Raw genomic sequence first — 17140 nt, 5'->3', positions numbered from 1 at the left:
GTGAGGATTTTTGATGACGACATCAAATTAAGGAAGTGCCGATCCGCTTCGCAGAGCCCAGGAAAACAATACAACACTATTTTCTCAGCAGTGGCTGAACTGTTTGTTCTGAAACTTTAGGGTTTCATAAACGAGGTCATGATGCAGATACACACACAAACGCAGCGTTAATTGGAGCTTCCGGTCTATGTGGGCTTTAAGTACTGAGAAAATTAGATGGAACACGGGACTTTGGGTATAGCTAGGTAGTTATTTTCCTTGCCTTATTTGTAGTCTTTATGCTAAGCTAACAAGATGCTGAGTTTGGTAGAGTTTAGAGAGAAAATGTTTAGCTTGGCTGTTGTCAAAGGTGTTTTAGCATCACAGAAGCATCCCAGCTACTAGCGCTCATACTCTTTAGTAAAAAAAAAAAAAAACACATCTAGAACTGCTTTTTTTGCTGCACATTTAATGGTCATTTGAAAATTACATAGAACATGATTGTTATTCTTTGGTAAAGGTAGTTAGCTACCTTCCCTTGTTTGCTTTTTTTGCACATCCACATATCCAGAGCTAATTGGATAATACTAAAAAAAATATAATATAAAAATAGCTACCTTTATCTAGTTACTCTTAGGTAAAAGCAAGCAAGTTGGTTTTTGCCTTGTTTGTAGTCTTTATGCTAAGCTAACTAGCTGCTGAGTTTAGTGAATATTGTCATTTAGCTTTTATAATCACAAAAATATGAAAGAAAAGGGCTAGCTTGGCTCTAAGGGTCAAAAATATTTTAGCATTACAAAAGCATAATAGCTAACCCTAACCCTAACCCCATAGCAGAGTTCATAATATTTAGTTAAGAAAACAAGATGGAACACGTCTGTTACTTTCATGGAGTTTAGATTGTCATTTAGTTTTATAACCACACACACAGACAACCACATATTCGTCTTTAATGTTATTTCATCTTTCTTTACACCGCATTTCATTGGATTTAAGTTGAAGTGTTTTGAAATAAATCCCAAATTCCATCACACATCCAGATTTGTCACTTGAAACTTTAATTTTAACGGCTTGGGCCACTTTTATTATCATCATATATGTACAACTCTTGCATAGTCTGTATAGAGCTCTGTGGTTGTGGCATAATTCGAAGGTTACTGTTCTCTCATGTACGACTGCACTAGCCAAAGTTGACTGGAGGTGCCAGAAAAGCTCAGGCCAGACAGGGTGGTCCGGAAACGGCCCTGGAGATCCAGTGAAATTTAACAAGCCTGTTCCCTTTGGACTTTAAAATGAAGTGTAACACGGACATTAATGTAGCAAGTATCACAACACAGCAGAGGAATGTCAACTGGAGCTGTGGGACACCGGGTTGGACGTGAACCAGCTGTTCCCGAATACCTGAGCTGTCATAACAGCCATGAAACACCACCGTCGTCCTCAGTGGCCCAATACACTCAAACCTCAGTGTGTTTTTGCCAGGAGGGGAACCAAAAGGGGGGGGGGAGTGATAATCTATCATGTTACCTGGAGTCTTGGACTTTTTGGACAGCCTGTGGCCAAGTGGAAAGGGAACTTGACTTGTAACCAGAGGGTCGCCGGTTCAAATCCACCCGGCCAAAAAGGGCTGGGGTACCCCTGAGCAAGGTACCCAACCCCCAATGCTCCCGGGCGCTACTCAGTGTGGCAGCCCACTGCTCCCAATTCTAGGATGGGTCAAAATGCAGAGGAATACTTTCCCTAAGGGGATTACTAACTAACTAACATGTATGTGATTGGACGTACATAACAGTCTCTATGTGTGTGCATGCATGCAGAGGTGGCCTTCATGTGGGCCGCTCACCAGGTTCACCACAGTTCAGAGTACTACAACCTCACCACTGCCCTCCGACAGTCCGCCATGCAGCCGCTCACGTCATGGGTAAGCATTTCCTCCTCTTCACTTTTATTAACCAAAGCATATTTATCATTATCCTGTGTAGTAACTTTTGTCATTATTCTGCCTCTGTTTGGTCTCCTTGAGCAAATACGATGCAAGATAATTTGTTTGCTTTGAACAAAACTATCAAACCTGACGGAGGGAGCGTTTGCGTGTATGCAGCAGCAGAGCAGGGGTGGGCGGAGACAAGTTGTGTTTCACTTAATGAACCCTAGTCACTGGTACATTTATATTAAACATGTGCAACATGTACCTCGACTAAGACGACGATGGAAAAAAAAAAAAAAAAAATGTATACATCGCACTTATGACTAGCACTTCATAGTTTGGTTTACTTGAAGCTCTTACTTACTTCTAGCTCTTATTTGTACCCAAATATTTAAATGCACTTATTGTAAGTCGCTTTGGATAAAAGTGTCTGCTAAATGACATGTAATGTAAACGCAAGGTCACTCAGTTTAGAGCCCAGTTCGAATGGGTTTAAATTGGGTATTATGTTAATTCGACATAAATGTAAGTTTGCCCTGTGATAGACTGACAACGTGTCCAGGGTGTGACCCTGCCTTTCACCTTTGTCAGCTGGGAGTGGCTTTCATGACCCATGACCCTCATGTGGAGGAGTAACACAAGTGACAGCTCCTATCTTGTGTCTGATGATGGAACTAAATTCCTTACACTGGTTTGAATATTTAAAACTAGTAAAACTTGTAAATCTGCAGCCACTTTCAGACTGTAATCTTCCTTAAAATGAGCAAAAAAAAGGGCTAAAACTTGTAGGAAAGTTGTATGTGTTTATCACAGCATGTCAGAAACTGCAAGCCATTGACTGGTAATTAAAGCTTCAATTCAGATGTAATATCTTATTAGGACAAAGTTGGATGTTTTTTTTTCTGAAAAGTAAAAAAAACCATCCACCACGAACAATTTCCCATGAATGAGGCTGAATCAAGTGACAGACCATATTTTCAGAAGGTTCTGGTGTTACAAAGTCCTCAGTCCTGCTTATTTGTCTCTGCTAATTCAGTTATTGTTAGTGTTTGTCAGGTGTTGACTGAGTAAATTCTGCACGTCTCTCCTCAGGTCTTCTACCTGCCTCTGGCCCTGGCTGTGCCTCCGTCTGTCTTTGCTGTTCACATACAGCTAAATCTGCTTTACCAGTTCTGGATCCACACAGAGGTAAAGTTAAAAGGTTCTGTCTCCTGAGTAGATAAAGTGTTGCAGGATACACTCTACGCCAGTGATAGCTGTCAGAATAACAGCTATTTAAGGGTTGTTGAAGTGTGCTTGTGTAACAAGCGTGTGTGGGCCACTGTGGGGACATAAGAAAGACTCAATAATAATAAGTCTATGTCTCCTTAAGTCTATGATATCTTAAAGTGGACATATTATTATTATACATAATTAAATATGTTTAATTAGGACGTGTCAGAATGGTCAGTTATGAGCTCTGTGTGACCTTTTCTTAACAATGTGTGTGTTTGTACGTCGGTGAAATACGTCCCCTGACTAAATACGGCGACCGCTGGCCGCAGTCTGATGCGAAGTGGTGCGAACACACAAACACACGTTTGCTGACTTTATCCGGCACATTAGCTTCATATATAAAATCCTCTGTAAAACACTGTGCTCCACTGTGCAGCCACCAACAGCACACTTGTCCCGCCGCGTTGACATAATACCGCTCTTCCTCCTTCGCCTGCACTCTCGCAGGGACAAGGTGGAGCTAAGGTGGAGCTCTCCAAGTAAACTTACTGGTGGGGCGGTAACATTCGCGGTGAAATGCGCATGCTGCCGTCATAAGCGCAGGGAATTCAACATCGAGTGTTTTATCGCCTATACTTACACTAAGCGGGACCACGAAAACATGACTGAGAATTGTTTTTCCACACTTTGGCGACTGGTAGGGCCTCCAGAGTCCCAAATATAAGTATTGAAATGGTTAAAAAGTTGATTTTGCATAATATGTCCCCTTTAAATTAGCTTGTTCTTACCTTTAGACATCCTGCTCATCTACTGCTCACTCTCCCACACCAAAGTCCAGAGAGAAAATCAGTGATTTTAATATCATAGCACAGAGGAGTTGTTGATCCACTGCTGCCTCATCACTAAGTTCAAACGTGTTATTTTGGTGTTTGGTGTTTAAAATCCTTTGTTCGGGTTGACCTCAGTGACACAAAGTGACCACACGGGGCAGCAGTCAAGCAGCAGCTCCTGCCTCTCTATGAGCTAAAAACGCTGATTTTCTCTATGGACTTTGGTGCAGGAGAGTCAGACAAAGGTGAGAAAAATGACAAATATATTTTAAGATGAAAGATTTTATAAAGTTTGCCTTTTGTTAAGAGTCTGTTGACTGCCATGTTTGTGGAGGAGAGTGTCCCTCGATGAATGTCTTGACCACAGAGTTAAAGGATACATAGCATATACACGGATATTATATCTACATATGACATGAGACAAGATATGGTCTTAGATGTTGGATATGGCTGTTGCATTGATGCATATTTCAATGACATGCTGCTGCATTATATTCTTACATTTTTCTACCCTTTTTAAAGGTATTTTTCTAACACACATACATATCCTTTATTTAACATTAAAACGGCCAAAGAAATTGTATTGTAGTGTATTTTAAGATCATAAAGAGTGGAGTGTTTTTAGTCCAGAGAAACTTCCTGTGTGCAGCTTTATATCCACATACTGTATATCTCCTATAGCATAAATGAATAAATACATTAACATATACCTTTTTACGGGGTTATTTTGGGTCAAGTTTCTCATGCTTCCTTCATGAAAGCCAGGCTGGAGTTTGCAGAACACAAAGACACTTTTGTCTCATAACGTCATCAACCACAGTCCATCATCCTCATCATCATCCTCCTCATCCTCACCATCATAGTCTGAGTGAGAACAGTGTGTAAAGTCTCAGACACTGCAGAGCTGCACTGGAACCTGTGTTCAATAAAAAATAATGAGATTTTATGAAATATTCCAAACAGAAGCAATGAGCACTGTGTCTGCCTTTAAAGTGATGGGAATGAATGGATGTGGATTTTTTTCTCTTTCCTTTTAGTGCACTATTAGTGAAAACGCTCATAACAGTCAGAGTTTTCTGAGGGGAAGTCATTTCTGCCTCCTTTATGAGCCCTGGTTTTTGATGTAATGTAATTTATTGGCACACTCTTCAGTGCAGTGGTTCGATATAAAACTCTCAGACTAAGCGGCCATTACATGGAAATAATGAATCACTGAGGACTCTTCTGTCCAGCCGCTCCAGATTAAAGGGGGGGGGGTCACTCTCATTTTGATGGGAAACATCAAAATATGTGAGCGACCAAAGCAGAAAGCTTGAACTGTGTGAAATATGCTCAGCGTGGCCTCTGTCGTCTTTAAGTGCTCACTGCTGCGTCTGTTCAACATCTAAAGGGAGGAGAATTATTCATGTGTTCATACACAGAATACGCTCATGTGCAGGTTTTTCCTCTCTGTGTGTTTAATAGAGCTGCAACTAATGATTATTTTCATAATTTGGTCCATAAAGTGTCAGAAAATGTTAAATTGGGGTTTCACAAACCTCAAAATCACAAATATGATTGTACTTAAAACAAAACAAAAGACTCAGTTTGAATGATTTCTTTGTTACGTGGAGCAAGCTGAAATTCACAGCTGAAAAACCAGAGAATCATGTATTAATTATTAAGAAATACACTCAACTCAACATCAAGTGCTTCCTTTGTCATAAGGTTTGGTTAATAATAGCTACATAGCTACAGGAAAGATGGATTTTAACCACTTCACAAAAGGTTCACCTCATAAAATTGTCTCCTAATGAAGCTTAAGATATCTTCAGAATATGTTCACCACTTTATTTTGCTGTTTGACAGACTTTTCATGACTGGAAAATGAAGTTAGTGTCCCTTGTGTACAACCACTCACTCTCCCACACCAAAGTCCATAGAGAAAATCAGTGATTTTAACGTCACAGCACACAGGAGTTGTGGATCCACTGCTGCCTTCTCCAGTGAGTCCAAATGTGTTATTGTGTGAATTCTGTGCTTAAAGTCCTTTATTCAAGTTTATCTCAGTGACACAAAGTGACCACATGAGGCAGCAGTAGAGCAGCAGCTCCTGTGTCCCCGCCACCTAAATCCGATCATTTTCTCTATGGACTCTATGACGCCTACAAAAATGTTGTTCACAGTTTTAATATGAATGCACGTCCTGTGTTATTCAGCTGATCCGAGACCTGGGACCGCTGGAGTGGATCCTCAACACCCCAAAACATCACAGAATCCATCACGGTGAGATGTGTTGTTATTATCATATTATGTTCTGTTTTACTGGTTACAGGTTTTTCCATGGCTGAGCTAAATATGTTTGTCACTGTGACCATAAACAGCAGCAGCTCCTTGTCTGAACCTGGATATTTATGCTAGAATTACATTTGGTCCAGTTCTCTGTTGGCAGGTTGACCGATCACTCACTCACTCACTCACTCACTCACTCACTCACTCACTCGGCCGTGGGAAAACATGCCACTGAGATAATGGAATGGCAGAGAGCCTGTGGGTCCAAGGACGTGGGGTTATTTTGTTACTATGATTTTTCCTAACAGGGAGGAACATATACTGTATTGACAAGAACTACGGGGGAATTCTGATCATATGGGACAGAATATTTGGTGAGTGAAGGCTTTATTTTTAAATTGTCCTCATGTCTATAGGGTTATACAAATGTGTTTACCACTTCATCTCACTGTTATACAGCCTCTTCTGGCTATATAATGTGGTTTGTTAAACCCTCTCTCTTCCAAACCAAAGTCCATATAAAAATCAGTGATTTTAAGTCAAAGTCATAAAATAAGACATTTGAACATAGTGATGGAGGCAGCAGTGGATCAACAACTCCTGTGTGCTGTGATCTTAAAATCCCTGATTTTCTCTATGAGGTTTGGTGTGTGAGAAAGAAAATTTCCTGTCAGAAAAGAGATAAAGCTACAGACATAATCTTAATATGTTGTAGACGTAGATTTTATGAGATGAGTCTTTGGTTACGTGGCTAAAAGTCACAGATTTGTTTTGTGATGAATTAAAACCGTGTTAAACTTGTTAAAAACCCATCTTCCACAGACACGTTTGCCGCAGAGAAAGAGAAAGTGGTGTATGGCCTGATTTACCCCATCAAGACGTTTGAAAGCCTCTACATTCAGGTTGGTTCCGTCGTACAAACAGTGAGAGCAGATTAGACGTGAGCTCATGTTTCCACATGTGACCACAACATTATGACTCTACTCCACTCTGAAGACACTGCCCAGCCGCTGAAGCAGAGCAGAAGGAGGCTAACCCAATGGTTGTGTTTGCCGCCTTTACCACTGAGCAGAGATGGAGACTCCAGTGTCAGACTTGGACTCCAGTCACATTTACTGATGTTGCTCAGTGGGTTTTCACACTCAGTTTAATGGAGCTAAGGCCGTCATCCAGGGATCAGCAAGTATACAGGGCCGAGGGCCAATTTCTTTGTAAGAAGTTGAATATTTGGGCCAAATGGTGGAATCTTCATCAGACAAAGTCTCTTAAAAACCCACATTTGCTGCCTTAACCAACACTAATGTGGACGTTGTCTTTAATCAGCAGCTCGTTACGAAGACAAACGCGTGTGAGACACATACTCATACTAATTGTTTTGCATCATTTCAATTTGTTGTCATTATTTACTCCACAAACCTGGCTGTCTCCATGACAACATTTTACTTTAGGTCAATTCCAACTACAGGATCTATTTCAATCGGTTCATATTTTTTCACAATAAAAGCTCTGATACTCGTGCTGCCAGGGCACTGGTGACCACTGCCGAGTAATCAGACTATGAATCGGATTATCCAGGTATGTTAGTTAGTTAGTTGTTTAGTGAGCAGTTTGGCGCTGGACTCTTGCTACGTTCCTTTACATCGGAACTGGGAGTAACATCACCAGTATGAGGCCAATTTCTGATGCTTATTATCGTATCGTATTCTCCTGACGTTAAATTGAGTGTTTGGTTGTAATTTTACTGTAATGTTTTCTCTCTTATTCTCTTTTAGCTCCATTACTATTTGGGTTTGTGGCAAACGTCCCAAACGTACACGACGATTGGCCACAAACTGTCGACTTTCCTCAAAGGTCCAGGTTGGTTGCCTGGTACAGCTCGACTCGGCGACCTCTCCACACATCCGAAGGTCTGTGAACCAAAAAAAAAAACACTTGGGTCCTGAAAGTTACTTTTATTTTCCCCGACAACAACAGGCTTTCAACAGGCGTCACGGCTGCGATCATGTGACGTGCTCGAAAACACAGGCATCCGAATAAATGAGTTGCAGTTCTTTTTTCTTTCTTTTTTTGCTGTTGTTGTTGAAGGAATTCGACAAGTTTTACAAGGAACTGCCACATCAAATAAAGAGCCGTAAAAGCCTTTGTTGAGGCGACACCAAAAAAAAGTTCATTTTCAACCGTCTTTAAGTGCAGTCTGCGGAATTAAAACCGCATGGACTTTAAAAAGTGAGCAGAGAGAAGAGAAGTGGAGGCTCCAGCTGAACGCCCCGGTGGTTTAGCTTTGAAATAACGCTGATGGTGTCACACAGTCGCTGCCCTCTTGCCTCACACTTTTGCCTTTTTTTAACGATGTAAATTGGTCGCCTTAAACTCAGCGGGGGCGACTCTGAACATGGTCAGAGCTGGAATATGACTGAAATATCTTGAAAGGAAAAGACTTGTTGTGTCGACATCTGATCGTTGATATCTGATGGTGGGGGGAGATGGAGGAGGAGGAGGAGGAGAGAGGTGTTTGAGCTCTTTGAGATTAAGCAGCAGCAGCAGCAGCATTGTTGTGCCTGAATATGCACAGGATGGAGAGGGAGGGGGATCCACATGTGGTGCTTTGGTTCTGCAGAATCCTGGGAAACCCCCCCACCCCCCACTCCATATTCACAGATTGAGAGGAAGGAATCTAGGATTGGCTTCAGTTTTCCATCAGTTTGGACATGAAGCCTCTCAGGCCTGATCTGTGATCAGTGTGGATGTGAGAGCAGTCAGATGTCTTACTAACACTAATAGATACACTCGACTGTGTTCAGTGTGTAGGAAGCTGAAGAAACAAAAGATCTTTTTTTTAGAAGGTCCTTGGACAAATGTGACCCTGTTCTGATTCTCAGTTCAGGCTCATAGAGAAAACCCATCACTGGTTTTCTCTATGAGGTTTGGTGTGGGAAAGTCGGTGTGTGTGTGTGTGTGGGAGAGTCAGTGTGTGTGTGTGCGTGTGTGTGTGGGAGAGTGAGTGGTTTTACAAACGGAGTTTAAAACGGTGAGATAAAATGGTGATGACAATCATACGACGTTATCGGTGTAATAATGTGTAGATTTATTGGAAACATATTTTGTTAAGTTGTTGTTTTTCCCTTTGTCTACCACTTTAATGGTCCCAGCATTCACATTTGAAGAATTTCATTTATGATATTTCAGATATCAAGAGAGTAAATGGGTAAGAAAGGCATACAGAAGATTAACAATGGTCTGTTTCTGCTGCTTGTCATGATTTTATTTTTGTTTTATTATTTTATGGCTTGTAATTATGTTTAATACACATAACACTGACTGTGTGTCATCATGTTACAACTTTAAAATTGACACATTTTAGCGTTTAGCTGAAAATAAGTGTATTTTACTGTAAATAGAAAGTTTCTGGTTATCTGGTGTAAAAAACAATATTTTATATTTGTGTAGGTTACCGGCAAAGAAGTGCCTCATAATCCCAGCTGGTCGCTGCACTTACAAGTTTACGTGGTGGCACATTTCCTGCTGGTGGTGTGGACGTACAATGACCTGTTTGAAAACCAGACGGTACGTATAATATACCGTCGCTTAAGGAGAATGTTATTTAAAATGTTATCTATCCCTAACCATATCTAACCCTTTATTTTGACTGGAAATGTCACTGTAGGTACATTAGTTTGATTGGAATAGGAATCAGAGAGCAACAGTTGAACGATGGTTTATTTAATAACTTTAATAACTTCAATAATCTGATGTTTTTACTTTTATTAATAGTAAAAATACAGAACCTCATATGTGAAATGAAACCAGAGAAAGGGAGAACAGTGATGGAGTCAAACAGCTGCATTTAATGAATTTATTCAGCAGTTTTATCATTCTATGTAAAGCTAAAGTCTACAATATCCATGACTCTTTATCTCACTGTGAGACAGACTTTTCCAACAGGAAAAAGAAGTTTGTAAACCACTCACTCTCCTACACCAAAGTCCACAGAGAAAATCAGTGATTTTAGCTGTGGGGACACAGGAGCTGCTGGTCCTTTGCTGCCTTGTGTGGTAACTTTGTGTCACTGAGGTCAACTTTAACAAAGGTTTTTCAATGCTGAAATCTCAAAATAAGATATTTGAACTTAGTGATGGAAGCAGCAGTGGATCAACAACTCCTGTGTGTGTGTGTGTGTGTGTGTGTGTGATGTTAAAATCACAAATTTTCTCTATGGACTTTGGTGTGGGAGAGTGAGTGGTTTAAAAAGTGACACAAATTCAGTATAAAATACTTTTTAACAGTGAGATAAAATGGTGACAATCATGAGACATCATAAGTGTAATAATGTGTAGATTCGATGAGAAAAGTATTTTGTTAAGTGGCTGAAAATCGAGGTCATTGTGCTGCATTGTTCATGCTCACATGAAGGATGACAAGGTGGTCCGCATGGCTTAATTTAAGACTCTGTGGTGACGCGTTGTTTGTTAGCCAACATTATTTTCACCCACTGATGCAGTTTGTTGTGGTGGAGGCTCAGTCCTTTACTTAGCCTGTTCTATCTAACATCAGGACAGAATGACGGATCAGCCTTCCTCTGTACAACAACCTTTGTCTATTATTTTCCACTCGCCGGGCCAGAGGACGCCCTTCCTCCTCCTCGTCTTCGTCTAGATACATAACAAATAAAAAGGAGCAGGTCTCCACAGCAGTTATCTTTGGAAGGCGTTTTTCCCGAGGCATAGTTTTGGTTAGCCAGAAAGTGCCGTCACGCCCAGCCCCTTCAAAATAAAACAGCCTGTCTTTTTGTGATGACTACCTTCATGGTGCTCCTTCAGTTGTGGTCCCCCCCTCTCTCTCTCTCTCACACACACACACACACACACACACACACACACACACACACACACACACACACACACCTCCCTCCTGGTGAATGAAACAGCAGCTGGTGGTCCGGTCCAGCAGTGAACACAAACGCCTTAATTGTCGAGTCAACCATTTCCAAACCCAAATAACCTTCAGGATGCAGCAATCAGGACTTGGATTGGAAAAAAAGGACCAAAATGAGCTGAACTGCACCGACAATAAATCATGTCACCGTTATATATTTATCCCCGCATGTTTCGCCGGAGCCACTTATTTAGCCTGACAACTGATGATACACTGCCCGGGGACAGTTTACGGGCCTTCACGTTAATTCCAAGCCATGAAAACATGGTTATTTCGAACAAGTGAGAGGCTACTCTTCAATTACATCACCAGCACGCAAACGTATAGGTTTTTATCACAGGCTTCAGCTGCTATTAGAGGCAGAGAGAAGGCAGAAGTGACCAGTGCAGCCTGTCCCGCGTTTTTCTCTCAGCGTTAACCTCGTGAAATGTGTTTAGTTTTGTGATTCGTGTGGCGTTAAAGACTCTTCAGCTAAAGTCTTCTGTTCTGCCAGTGCCTCAGAATCAACACATGATTTGTTTTTTATGGTTTTTGTGATTGCTTTTATGCAAAACAACAGTCATTCTCCTGTCATATTAAAGCAACACCAAACAATTGTACAAAACATAACTAACAAAACGAGTGTGAGGAGTGTGACTGCCTGGTGTTCCCAAAACACAGCAGGTCCTTCCACATCTGAAATAAAAAGGCTTCTTCTAAGATCACAAGAGCCACACAAGCTTATGTTTTACACTTCAATTCAATATCTGCCAATAAACCCTGCTATATGTTACACACTGGACCTTTAACGCGGTCCACTGTATGTCTCTCAGGACGGAGGGTAATTCCAGGCCAAACTAACAGCTGATAATGAGCAGCTGATTATGGGGACAAATACAATAACAGAGTCTCAGAGCTGCTCGCGGCTCAGTGCTGCCACCACATGTTAACTTCCATGTCTGTCTCCGGATGCTGCGTCGCTAAAAAAAATGAGCATGGTTTACACTAACCACTAATCCTGTTCTGCTCCCTCTGGAAGTTACAGTTAACTGGTCGTCCAGCAGAGGGCGACTAAAATAGCTTGTAATTCTGATTTGATTAGATTTTTCTGACAAATTCATGATCCTGATTTTAAATGATCTTATTGTTTAAAGGGAAGCAATATTTCTTCATGTCAGGTTTTGGCATTCTTTCTCGACATTGTGTTCTACTGCGAAAAACTAGAGATTTTGAGAGGTATTTGTGCAAGACATGGGCGGAACTAAAAGTCATTTGGACAACTTTAAGTTCCGCCCACTAGTAGTCCCACCCCCTCTCTTTCACTTTCCGTAATCATGACCTAACCCTAACGCTTATCACGTGACACTAATCTGTTTTTACTCTTTTATTTTTGGCTCGACTCTCGTGTGATTCTGTGATCCTGCTTTAAGTTCCGCCCACTTGTAGTCCCGCCCATTTGTACAGATTTTATGTTTATACCTTTTATGTCGCTGTGCCTTTAACTCTGGAAAGCAACCTGATGTGACAGACTCTGCCCGACTGTGAATTGTGGGTAAAATGTTGTGGTGTGTCCTTCAGCCTCTGCCCCTGTCCACTCACGACATGTAGATACGTTCACATAACCTCTGATACCGACGTCCATTCTGCACTAGTTACGCTTGTGTGTTAAAAATAGCTGCATGTGTAGCCTTTGAACTGCGATGAAAACTGCTTTAATAAACTCTGACAGAGCCGACTCTCATTTGACGGATCCAGCTCAGCGCTCCCGAGTTACATTCACAGTGGAACCAAAATCATATCACGTTTCTGCATCTCCCATGTGACGCCGTCCAATAATTGGGCTCTTATAGGGGAGTTTATGGATTACGACGCTTGGATGAACACACAGACGTAGTGCTGTATTCTCGTCTTCGTGTGCTGTTGAAGTTTTCACACACACACACACACACACACACTGTACTGTATGTTTGTGTCCCTATGGGTTTGAGCTGCATGGGAGCAGTCTTGAGATTCTGGCTGTTTGTGTCTGTTTCTGAGTGTCAGACAAATGTAAACCTAAACTGACAGTTCACGACGTCCTCGGGAGACACCGGGATTCCAGCTGCTGCCGCTCCCTGGCCAAGACTGTAGGTTAGAGAACACAAATTACACCGTACATCACCATCTGTGTGTGTGTGTGTGTGTGTCCCACATCATTCGGAAAAGCAACGGTTTTTTTTGCTCCAACGCTGGTTTTGGCTCCACTTTCTACCTATCAGGATTCAAACTGCCGTCTCTTCCACTGTGGTCGCGCCCCCTCCTCCTCTCTCCTCCAGTCAAGGCCCATCTGGGATGATTGGAGTGTCTATGTAAACTAGGTGTGTGTGTGTGTGTTTGTGCCAGTACACTTATACTCTGAAGGTCAGACATGTTTTGGTTGGCGTCTCCGAGTAAACAGTCAAACAGCCAAGCTGCGGTTCTTTACGAGCACTCTCCCTGTAAGGTCTCCCGTGTCCGTAACTTAACCAGCCGTGATATTGATTTAAGGTTTAAATTCTAATGTATTTTTTCCCGCCGACCGCATTTTCTCTTGGCGCGCAAACACATCTCTCTCCCTTTTTCTAGATGCTGTCCCAGTTGGCCGTCCTGCGGATGATCGGCTATGTCCTGCTCACGCTCACCTCTGTCGGTTTCATCCTGGACCAGAGGTACAGTAATGCATTTGCATATTTGATTGGAGTTTGGAAGATTGTCCTGGAAACTGACAGTTTGGTTTTAGAAGAAATCTGTGGGGATGTAAAAATAAAAGTAGAGGTCAACTCGTAGTGGACTTTTAAAGGCCGATAATAAAAACAATAGTCAGGGTCATGAATAAACACTAACTGATCAATTTTTCAAAGAAAAAAAGCATCAGAAATGAAAAAAAATGTCATGAAATTCCAAAACAGTATTTAACATCAAAAGAAAAGAACAATATCGTACAAAAGATGACATTCAAGTATTAAGCATGTTTCCGTACTTGCCCAAAGTCCTAACACCTTCCGAATTAGTCGCCACAAAGTGGCAGCAGCGTCAAGTGTTCATTTTTTGTTTTTTTTAACTGAAATTTACGATGTTTCCTGAATGCACCTGCATGTACGTGTTCATGCTGTGGGGTCATTTTGTGAGTACTGGTCGCAAGTCGCTGTATATTTAACAGCAATATTTTGACATAATGTCCTGAAGTAAAGCATAGCCGCGGATGCTGTGGTCAAACCACACGAGAAGTTAGAGAGTGTCGTCGAGCGCCGAGTGTCCACACACAACACTAATGTTTCTCCCTCTGTCAGCGGGATTTGTCGCCAAAGTTTAGAAATTTCAACTCAAACATGTACAGTATGTAAACTTGTTGTGTGACAAATTTGCATCGTGTCTGGTGTGAACACAGCATCACAAGTCTTAAATAATAACAATAATAACAGAAGATAATCAATAGGAAGTCAAACTTTACCATAACCCACATACAAGAGGAAGAAGTACAAAATAAAACAAGAAGCAAGGAGCAGAAAACCCAAGGTCATGAAAACAAAAAAAAATCCAAAGACAACTGTCCAAACCATGAGTGCCTGGATAAATCCAGGGCTAGTGACATTTACGAGTTAGAGTTAAGATGTCTTCTTTCATTTTACTACAACTCCTCCTATAACAACCAGACTAACAGGAAGTAGTCACTTTTGCTCTTGCGTAGGAGTCAGGATTCCGGTACAGATCGAGGAGTAACACGCAGTACATCTGTGTCATGAAATTTCCAAGGTGCACTGAATGCACCTTTAAGCTCAACACACTGTGCAAAATCAAAATCTGCATTTTATTTGTTTCATGATGTCTTTAAACAGCTGCTTTTATTATTGTAACAATAATAATAATAATACTTATGAAAATAACTTATTTCCATGATAGAAAAATAAAACAGTACTAATGTAAAACATTAAAAGCAGTCAAATAGTAAAAAAAGAAGTGATTTTTCAAGAGGTAATTTTAAAATTTGAAAGAAGTTTTGCTTCGGACCAAAAAGAGCCCAGGTCACACACCTGAAGATCTCAGGTTACATTCTGACAATGTCTTTAAATCAGGAGTAACATGTTTTTGAAAAGCCGAGATAAAAATCATTTAATGACACATTTTCATCAAAAGCAGCCTTTAAATAATCTACTGTAGTCTTTAAATAATAAATAATCTACTGTAGTCTTTATATAATACATAATCTACTGTAGTCTTTATATAATACATAATCTACTGTAGTCTTTAAATAATACACAATCTACTGTAGTCTTTAAATAGTAAATAATCTCCTGTACTCTTTAAATAATATATAATCTACTGTAGTCTTTCAATAATAATCTACTGTAGTCTTTCAATAATACATAATCTGCTATAGTCTTTCAATAATACATAATCTACTGTAGTCTTTCAATAATAAATAAATTACTGTAGTCTTTAAATAATAAATAATCCTTGTAGTCTTTAAATAATACATAATATACTGTAGTCTTTAAATAATACATTATCTACTGTAGTCTTTAAATAATAAATAATCTACTTTAGTCTTTAATTAATTAATTAATTAATTAATCTACTCTAGTAATAAATGATCAGTGTTTCCACATAATGGGCGGAGTTAGGGTGTTTATGCTGTGTCGTTCATTCATTCATGCATCATCGTGTCTTCGCTCTCAGACCGTCGGCAGCCATGTTGGAGATGCTGCGCTGCGTCGTCATGGTGATGATGCAGTGGAGCGGCTACATGAAGCCACCAACGCCTTCAATGGCTGTTCCTATAGAGGTAAGACCAACCTGCAAGTGTTTGAAAATCCAAAACTACCTAAACCTAAACTATTTTCATCATCCATTAATGGGCTCCAGGGATTTTTCAATATTTTAAGCAAGTGATTTTTCCACTTTTTAAATTTTCTGGTTTCTTTGCTGCTTATGGCAAAGAAATCATTAAAACTGAATAATGACATAATTCTCTGTTTACACAAAAATCATGTCCACATAACGTAAATTATTCTATTTTAAGGTGAAGTTGTTGTATGGTTACATTAAGGTTATTAGAGTTATTAGTAGTTATAGTTACGGTTAAGTCAATGTAATGTCCTCTGAAGTCATGGAAACCAGACATGGAAACCAGTCATGGAAACCTGTGTGTGTATGTGTGTGTGTGTATTTATATCTTTGTGGGGACATTTTGTCTGTGCTCCACGACTTTAAAGGCATTTCTGGGGGTTAAGACCTGGTTCTAGGGAGGGTTAGGCACTTAGTTGGTGTGTGTGTGTGTGTGTGTGTTAGCTTGTTGCTAACTCCTGTGATCTGAGTCCACGTTCGTTGCCCAATTGACCACAAATTTACAGCTCTTTTTTTTTTGTCAGCCATGACTGTAGATCAGGGGTCTCAAACTCAAATGATCTGTGGGCCACTGACTGTCTCATCTGGTCAGTTGGGGGCCAGTCAAGTAAAAAAAAGCCCAACTTTTTTGGGAAAAGCAACAGTTGCGGTGGACGTTATTAGCTCAAAATGGCATACCAATATGCCGTATTAATTCCTTTTTCTATATGTACTCTTGCCTCGTGTGAGCTTTTCTGTCTTTTATCCATTATTCTGTACAGCACTTTGGTCCACCGTGTTTGTTTTGTGCTTTAAAAATAAAGTTGAATTTTGAATAATCATTTCAAAATATAAGTGATATTGTTAGGAGGGCCACATGAAATCGATTGGAGGGCCACATGTGGCCCCCGGGCTGCCAGTTTGAGACCCCTGCTGTAGATGGTGTCTGACCTCGTTGTGTCCCACTCTCTCTCTCTCCCTCCCCCTCGCTCTCTCCCTCTGTCTCTCTCTCGCTCTCTCTCTCTGTCTCTCCCTCCCTCACCCTCGCCAGCGTGAAAGCGAGTATAAATGGTGTGGAAGCGCTCAGTGGCAGCTGATGAGATTTGCACGTGAGAATCTTTCATTGGTTTCTGCCTCCACATATGTGCTGCTCAGGTGTTTCTGC

The 17140-nt window shown here is 40.8% G+C and overlaps 1 protein-coding gene across 1 annotated transcript in view; it reads left to right on the top strand.

Moving 5' to 3' along the window:
- Positions 1–17140, top strand: part of agmo (alkylglycerol monooxygenase) — a 55234-nt gene that overhangs the window by 23461 nt on the left and 14633 nt on the right. The window contains exons 4-12 of the mRNA XM_044033196.1: positions 1797–1900; positions 2999–3094; positions 6150–6216; positions 6531–6596; positions 7045–7124; positions 7995–8129; positions 9670–9786; positions 13738–13820; positions 15829–15934. Of these exons, the coding sequence (XP_043889131.1) occupies positions 1797–1900; positions 2999–3094; positions 6150–6216; positions 6531–6596; positions 7045–7124; positions 7995–8129; positions 9670–9786; positions 13738–13820; positions 15829–15934 (854 nt within the window). The remainder of the gene's footprint in view (positions 1–1796; positions 1901–2998; positions 3095–6149; positions 6217–6530; positions 6597–7044; positions 7125–7994; positions 8130–9669; positions 9787–13737; positions 13821–15828; positions 15935–17140) is intronic.

This window comes from Solea senegalensis, linkage group LG9 (genome assembly GCF_019176455.1).
Source record: "Solea senegalensis isolate Sse05_10M linkage group LG9, IFAPA_SoseM_1, whole genome shotgun sequence".
Lineage (NCBI taxonomy): Eukaryota > Metazoa > Chordata > Actinopteri > Pleuronectiformes > Soleidae > Solea > Solea senegalensis.
Note: the sequence above shows the minus strand (reverse complement) of the source record. Positions and strands in the feature narration are given on the sequence as shown.